Genomic DNA, 8,496 nt, shown 5'->3' on the forward strand with positions numbered 1-8,496 from the left:
GTCCCTTATTTTCATAAAAAAAAGGGAAAGACCAGTTATGTAAAAGTACATAAAATATATTTTATTTGAGATGGTATTATGCATACTGTAGGTAGTAGCACATTTTACTAACATATAGAACTAAAATATTTATTTAGTTACTAACAGATTTGGTTTTAATTTTGCCTTTTTGTGGGATGGTATTCAACTCTATTTTTTGTTTATCGGTAATGTTCCCTTTTTTTCGACTCTTTCTACTAAAGAATGTGTACGTGCTAGCCTTTCTTATTTCACGTTATTTTTCGGGGTCGGATAAAGATTTTGGATAAAAGCTGTTCAGTTAGGGACATGGAAATGATTACTAATGATGTGCAACAAGACATCTAAAATGTGACCACTTCATTTTAAAAATGAAGATTTGTATATATCCAATAATAATAATAAATTCACGATGCTTTCTAAAAGCGCTGTACCAATTAGTACCAGGAGAATTTATTTGACTCTATATCTATTTTGTTCAATTACATACTTAATTCCTTAAAAACACTCACAGCATTCGATTTTATATTTTTAATAAATATGCTAGTGACAAATCAATTTATTATATACGAAGAACAAATTTCTGGGCGCAATAGTGGTGGATGTACTATCGACTGTGATTATTGTCGAGAAGTGAGAAAGTTGTGGCCAATTGTCCGTTGGACTGGCGACCAGAAAGTTGGGAGGGTATGAGACTTATTGGCGCGTTTGCTCTCAATGTTCTGCCGCTGAATTCCACCTTCGCACGACTCGCCACAAGTTACGCCTCCTTTTCTATAACATAAATTCACTTGATACAAAGCCATAACGAGGTTGAAAAAGTAAAGGTAGACTGGCAGTCGGTAGACATCTTTATACTTTCACTTTAAAGACACGCAGATTATATTTTGTATAACAATATGTTGGAAGTATATTCGACAGTTCGCAATCGCATTTTCAATATTTTTCATTTTTATAAATTTTTTGGTCCGAGAAAGTTCGAAAATTCGAACATCATCAATACTACGTATCATATAGGAAACTGAGAATGAAATTTTAACCCGAACCCCCGTAGATAATGCCCCGTTATTTGCCTTTGTACCGCAAGCCACGTTATGTTCATCCACGCAACAAAAAGTAAAGCAGCTAATTATTTCCTTAATTTGTGTAATGCCACGATATGTAAATTATAAGGTTTTATTCTGATTACACAAAAATGTCAAATGATTTTATATTTTTAGCATTCAATACTCAAGACTTAGCCGCTCAAGATGTGCAAAAACAGTCCCCAATTAAATCGAAGCAAACTAGAAAAAGACAAAGGCTACCTTTGATTAAATCACCTGGTAAAAAAGACGGAGACATCAGAGCCCTGTTTAGTACTGCTACTAAATCTACCAAGAATTATACAAAATTATTAAATGATTTAGGTATTCAAAATGATGGAAAAATACCTACAAACATTATAAATTTACTTGTTGATCTTAATTTTGAAAGCACGAATTTTACTAGACAATGTTTAATATGTGCTACCATTTGTGATTGTCAATTATTAAAAAATATACAAAAGAAACATGAACACAAAACATCTGTTGTTAATGGGAAAACATTAAAACTACCAGATTTAAATCTAATCGACGACATTAGTATCGAATCAATTTTAAATGTAGGCAAAGTGAAATCACCGGAATATAATTCATTTATTAATGACGTAGAGATCAAAAGTCCTGTTTTTCAATGTAAATTAAATCAAAGTAGTAATTTTGATCTTGAATTTGATTTTGAAGAGTCCGACGAATCTTCCAAAGCAATTACAGAAAGTATAACGAAAATTGAAAGCAATACTGTTGAAAATAATTTTGATATTGGTGATATCGAAGACATATTTGCTAATAGTAGCCCTGAACAAAATCTAGAAAAAGAAACAGTAGTGAAAAAGTCTGAAGATCCAAAGGAAACATTAGGTTTCTTTGGTCTTAATAGTATAGATGATATATTCGCTGATTCTGTTGATAATATTAACGTTAAGGTTAATAATGTACCCGATATACCTAAAATAGATAATAAAGATTTAACTGCCGATAGAAAGCGTTCACAGCTATTAAATGAACAGAGTCAAGCAAATGTTGTAAATAAAAATCCTCCAATAATAAAAAGTCCGTCAATATTATCGGGAAATATAAGACTTGACACCGAAGTACCTACATCTCCAATACTTTCTAGTCAGCCTCGTAAATTTGTTCTAAGTACTAAAAAGAAATCTATGCAATGTTCTACACCAGTTAGTTGCGTTAAAAGGAAGCTATCTATGGAACCCGAAGTATTGCAACTAATAAATAAGTCAGAAGATATATCAAACAAATGTATTGAAACAAAAACCAATATCAGTAATAATAGAAGTATGTTCACAATAACACAACTTGTTGAAATGATAAATAAGAGTAATAACGATAGTAATATTAAGAATGATATGATTGTAAATAATGAAGCTGAAGCTGTAGAAAGATGTGGTTCACCGGTAATTTTAACGCAAGCAGAGAAGAAATTTAGAAGCAGTAGTTGCCACATAGATAATAATAATTCTCAATATAGGAAACACGACAGTCTTATTATTTTGGACAGCGACAGTGATGATAATACTCAACCATACAATGCTCACATATCTGAACAAATAAACGAATTGAGTGAGTTGAATAATGTTAAATCGTTAAGTCCAAACTACAAAAGAAAATTGGAAGACGATGACAAAATAGCGGCCTCGCCTTACTTCCCTAAAAGGCAAAAACTTGAAGAAAGTAATAAGAAATCATTAACATTGCAAGAAAAAGTTTTGGCTGCGCTGTCGTCTAATAAGTTTAACGAACCGTTTGAAAAAAACAAAAGAGATACAAATTGTATGTTTTTCTCGCAGAAAGAAAATAAGAATCCGTTAAATTGTGTATACAAAAAGAATAACAGTGATGATGAGAGCAAAAGCCGTTTGGAGGTCTTACAGGCGTTCCGTCGAGACTCAAAACCTAATACTAAATCTAAAAATAAAAGTTTCAATAAAAACAATAGTTTGTTGATAAACAAAAGTTTTGATGACAGCGATGACGACTTTGTAACAAGTCAACACAACTTCAGAAGTGGGATATGCACAAACGGCGCAGTGAGAAGTAAACGCAAAACCAATCATAAAGTGAGAAAAGTAAGTACATTATTTATATTAGGAAGACTCCGTTTTTTTTTAATTTCGTTTAGTAATAAATTAATGCCAAAACAATCTCAAAGGATCGCAATAAAGGCATCCATGCATTGCGACAACAATCTACATCTTGGAGAGTCGGATTTTTAAGTTTTGAATTTAGTGACACTGCTCAATAGTCGTGCGAGTGACTATAGCGGTTTCGATTTTATTAAATCCACAGTCGCTTGCTTTAAGTTCTAGTCAGAGACCAATTTGAGTTAAAAAAAGAATTTTTTAAATGCAGTCAAAGCATTTAGCATATAAGCGGCCTATCCTACTTAAACCTTAAAATGTCGCAAAATATTAAATTTTTAGGACTCTGTGTCTCTTTTCAGATCTTTGTTGATCTATACTTAATCACTTGGTTATAACAAGGCCCAACCTCCAGATGAAATTTAAGAAAGCGTTATAACAATTGCTTTGACTAATTTATCTTAATATAAATCAGGATTTCAAATAAATGTCATAAAAGTATAAATAAGTATTAACACAATTTGCTTGTATAATAGTGATATGATATACGCTAAAGCTGTAATATATTATATACATCTATTTACTAGACAAGGGTATTCAAATTAATATATTTTAGTCAAAATAGGATTTGAAATCCATTTATTGAACGTACATGTGGCCTCATTGTTTAATAATATTTCCTCAAGGTGGCCGCTTATCCCATGGTCGGTGTGGTATAATCAAAAGTAATTTATTATATTAATAGTAGGTAACTTTACTATATAAACACATTTGTTTTGTACATTTTCTGGGGTCATGTTGTAAAAACCCATACTTCGCGTAACAATAGACTTGTGCGTACATACATTACATCAGAGGGAACAATAAATAATATGTTAATGTCTTTAAAAATTTTTATGATTCTTTAGGACTTAGGTTACAAATCGACAGCATAAAGATCGTAGTAATATCGGCAGCTGCATTATTTCCCCATAATTATATGTAATATAAATGCCACAGGAAATAAAACTGTGAAAATAACTAAAGTTAAGTAGTCGCGCCGTATCTCTTTCAGTTATTTGTCTAATCTTTTTAGCCGCGTATGCTTCAAACTAAGGTTAAGATCTAAAGAGCGTACTTAGATTTTGGTCAGACCTAACTTACCTAAAACTTAGTTGAGTGTGACAACTTGACTTTGCATTTTTTTGTCTTAACTTAAGCTGAGTATAATTTCAGCCAAGTTTTACGTCAGTAAAGTCTTAGCAAAGTCTCTGTACTCGTAGATTACAGTGTCAGACTTAATAGACAATCCTTCAATATATTAATATAATATGTTTTATTTGATCATTGTACAGAAAACCAAAGCGTCAGAATTCCTGGATCTAGAAGCGGAGCTATCCTCGTCAGCGAGCGGTGATGAGCTGAGCGATACAAGCGCGGGGAGTCTTGTGGAGTTCATATGCGATGATGATAATGACGTCACTGTTGATAACCACGTGGACATGCGCGCGCACTACATGCAGTCCGTCAAGTTCGTATAATTTTAAATACCTGTTCTGGACACTATATAAATTGATTGGGTTGGATAATTTATACTTGTAGACAATCGTCATACACAGGCCAAGTTTTGTTACTAAGTTACCAAGTGTGCGTGACAAGCTACATCTTACACTCGCGATCAAAATAGAGGTTAACAGTCAACCTCAACTTTTTTCAACGTTTTCGCACGTATCAGTCTAATCTAGTCGTATAAATGATCTAAGTACATTGGAAATATAACCCTGGTGTCGGCTTAATTTCATGGAAATTACTGTTTCAAAGGGAAATGAGGGTAGTTACGTGTAATGTCCTATTATATTATATATATGTTTTATAGAATTTTTTGTATGGATGGCAATTTTTCTGCCTTTAATTTGTCACATAACTTTTGTATTATAGGAGCCCGATGAAAGGCATGTTCAAGATTCCTGAACTGCCCAAGAAGTTCGATAAAGCTGAGGTTTTCTCGCAGTTTGTGGAAGAAGAAGATGCTTACGAAATGGTGAGATTATTATATTTTCTATTATATAGGTGACTTGCTTTAGCGGATACCGGAAGTTTTATTAGCTGGCTACCCAGTTAGACAGTATTGGTATATTATGTCAAATTTTAAAGGGCTGGAGCGTTTTTCATTGTAAAGGTAAAGTAATAATGTGTTTGTCCGCATCATTTTATCGGTCCAGACCAGGCGGCCAAAATGACTGGTTTTCCTCTGGAATTGCAAAACTACATCGAGGGCATCGTGTCGTTTGCCCTCATTAAAATAGACACTATTGTAAACAGTGAGTCTAAAAGGTATTTTTCTCTCATTGACAGGATAGTTTTTGTGTGGACTCGCACATAGGGCTGACCCAAGTCCACGAAATGTCAGATCTTGAGGTGGCAGAGTTGGTGCTGGAGAATAAAAGACGCAAGAGAGCTAATAATAAAGTGAATTATGAATCAGATGTAAATAATGAGAGCGTGGTGGTGAAAAGAAGACCAAGAGTGAGACGGCGTATACATAGCGACTCTGATGAAAGCAGTTAGCGTTGTGTTACTTATAACGTCCTTAATATTATAATATTATCCATGAAACTGATTACGCGTGATAGCCAGTAAACCGTGGCTAGTGGAAAACGGTCAGATTTTATTTTGTTATAAGAATATTATGATACAAGTGACCTAAATTGCTCATCATACACAACGCTGTCGGTTGTCGCAGATCAGCCGAGTGACTAGTAAGCAAGATACTCACGATTTCCATACTCAATTTTTCAACACACTTGCAAGGAAAAAACAAACATGTATTGCATGAACCGTTCAATTATGAAATTAATTTGTGAATACAAAAAAACGATATTGGATTGTTTTTGATGGTATTTTCACAGTTTGTGTTACATTGGTACTAGCCAGTAAGTATTTTCTGAGAATAACGAGTGTTACACATTTAAATAAAACACTTTAAAAGTGTAACTTCAACGTAAAAATCTGATGCAAAAATAATTACAATTACACACGTTTCAATCCTTTAAAAGTGTTTTATTTAAATATACTTGCCACTTCTTTAGTACCTGCATTTACTTCTTGTGTATATGTTTTTTCGTCTTAATTCGGGACACATTAAATAATTTCAAATATGTAAATGGATTTTCAGCGGCACAATACCTCTTTGTTGTTACAAAAAACTGTATAACCCGGTTAAATTGAAAATACTCTGTTTACTCTCATATAATTTTTTATTAGTTTACTTTGTAGGGATACGTCTATTATGTACTAGCATGTAAGTTGTTAAACACGTGTATTAACATACATGAGTTCGGTTCATCGCCCTAAAATCGATGTAATAAGGGGCTCTCTTTACGGGCAAGTGTGTTGAAATAGTTATTTATGCAACTGTTGTGTAATAAGGGGCATTAAAACACGAATGTGGGTTTATCATACGAGGCGAAGCCGAGTGTGATAATAGTATCACATGAGTGTTTTAATACCTAATTATCAACAGTTGCATACAAGACTTTATCTGCACCCAGAATTTGAATCCTCTAAAAGATTCTGAAACAGCTTATTGCTAACATTAAAACAGCCAGTCCTAGTAGTAACCTAATATCATCCATTACTGATTATATACAAATAAACTAAGTAAAAATGAAAGAATTATTTATTTTAGTACTAATTTACATTTTGTATAGTGCAATTATTAAAATTCGCTTGAATATTATGTTCTTTTGCAACGTTTAAAATGAATCGCTCATATTTTGTAAACAAAACAATAAAAATATCGAAGAAAAATGGCGGGGATTCGAATAACCTACTTTTTTTTACGGCGCGCGACGCTCTGGTAGTGTGGAACGCGCGTAAACGAAAATGTTTTTTTTTTTAAATTCATACAGATACCACGCATCGTGCAATAAGAATGTGGCTGTCTGTTCAAACTCTTTGAGCATGAAGGGATTGAAAAAAACAAATAGGAGTGTTGTTATGAAATTCAGTACAACATTACAACGCTCGTTTGGATGATCTAATGGTTATTAGAACATTGGGTGTTTATGTTGGCGCAATAAGCTAACTGTTTCAGAATCTTTAAGGAGGATTTTAAGAGGATTTAAAGAATCGGTGTAAATAAAATAGATTTTCACTAGACAATTTCTTATCTCATATAGCGAATAGCAACATGAACCTCAAGCAAGTGAGCATCATGTTATGTACATCAATTGTCGTATAACACGTTCTATTCCCATAGACCCGTTCCCCATAGAGAGAAAAAATACGACGCAAGAAACATTACTACTCCCCATTAGTAATCGGTGACTGTGTCTTTCACCGCATGTTCAGTTAAGGTGTAGTGGACGAACGCCTTTATGAATATTTTTCTTAGGAAAGGTTCACAAACTAGATGGTGTTAGTTGTGATGTTGTGTGTGGTTTTTTCAAAGTTTACTCGAGTGCGCGCAGAGATTATTAACAAATAACGTAAACTGATTTTATATATAATTGTTCCGTAATGTTATAATATTAGCCGCAACCTAAACATTTAGGTGGTGAGTTAAAAATTTACGTATTATAATTCTGTAATAATTGTAATGTTACTTATATCCAGTTTAATTGGATGATGTTCCTGTGATAATGATTATGTACTATTTGTAGATATTAATTATTATAAATAATACAATTTTGCTACAAACATTGTTTTTCTTGCACAACCTCCAGTTTCCTACACTTTGATATAATCTTGATCAGCTAAGAGTTTCTTTCCACTTCTTCTCATTAAGGCTCAACCTGTTCCCAAATGGTAGTGAAACATTCATAAGTGTCACATCCTTGAACAACATGAATAAAGTGATTTTGATTTAATTGGAGTATAAAATGTTTTTAATATGACAGGAACAGTGGAAATAGTCAATACCCGATACTTTTAGTGCAACCCTCGTAGCTCAATGCAAAACTCCAGTTTGCGTTTTCAACACACAAATCTCAAATCTAGCATCAATAAAAGTAAACACACTTGTTTAACATAATATATTCAATTTCATTACATTTTCCTACCGATAGAGCCTCTTGCTGCTAGAAAACCGATGAAAACAGTTCAGGTTTATTACTTTTAGTGTGCGTGACAAGCTACATCTTACACTCGCGATTTGTATGACACTTTGTCTTAGTTTTCGTTAATTACTCAAAATAGAGGTTAACTCTAAACCAAATTTTTTTCGACGTTTTCACAGCTGTCATAGTCTATCATGACCTATAAATGATCTAAGCTTTAAATGTTGATATAAAAAGAGTGGCAATGAGTTTATTGCC

At 33.1% G+C, this 8,496-nt stretch overlaps 1 protein-coding gene and 1 long non-coding RNA gene across 3 annotated transcripts in view; both read left to right on the top strand.

The window, feature by feature from the left end:
- LOC126968354 (Fanconi anemia group M protein) overlaps positions 1-7,879 on the top strand; it is a 31,091-nt gene extending 23,212 nt beyond the window's left edge. Inside the window, exons 15-18 of one of the 2 annotated variants that reach the window (XM_050813351.1) lie at positions 1,239-3,187; positions 4,534-4,709; positions 5,117-5,219; positions 5,539-5,745. In XM_050813351.1, the coding sequence (XP_050669308.1) occupies positions 1,239-3,187; positions 4,534-4,709; positions 5,117-5,219; positions 5,539-5,595 (2,285 nt within the window). In that variant the 3' untranslated portion in view covers positions 5,596-5,745. Of the gene's footprint in view, positions 1-1,238; positions 3,188-4,533; positions 4,710-5,116; positions 5,220-5,533 lie in introns of both variants that reach the window. The other variant, XM_050813342.1, reaches the window with a different exon arrangement.
- Positions 1-8,496, top strand: part of LOC126969119 (uncharacterized) — a 174,766-nt gene that overhangs the window by 134,771 nt on the left and 31,499 nt on the right. The window lies entirely within an intron of this gene.

The sequence above is a fragment of the Leptidea sinapis genome, chromosome 1 (genome assembly GCF_905404315.1).
Source record: "Leptidea sinapis chromosome 1, ilLepSina1.1, whole genome shotgun sequence".
NCBI lineage: Eukaryota > Metazoa > Arthropoda > Insecta > Lepidoptera > Pieridae > Leptidea > Leptidea sinapis.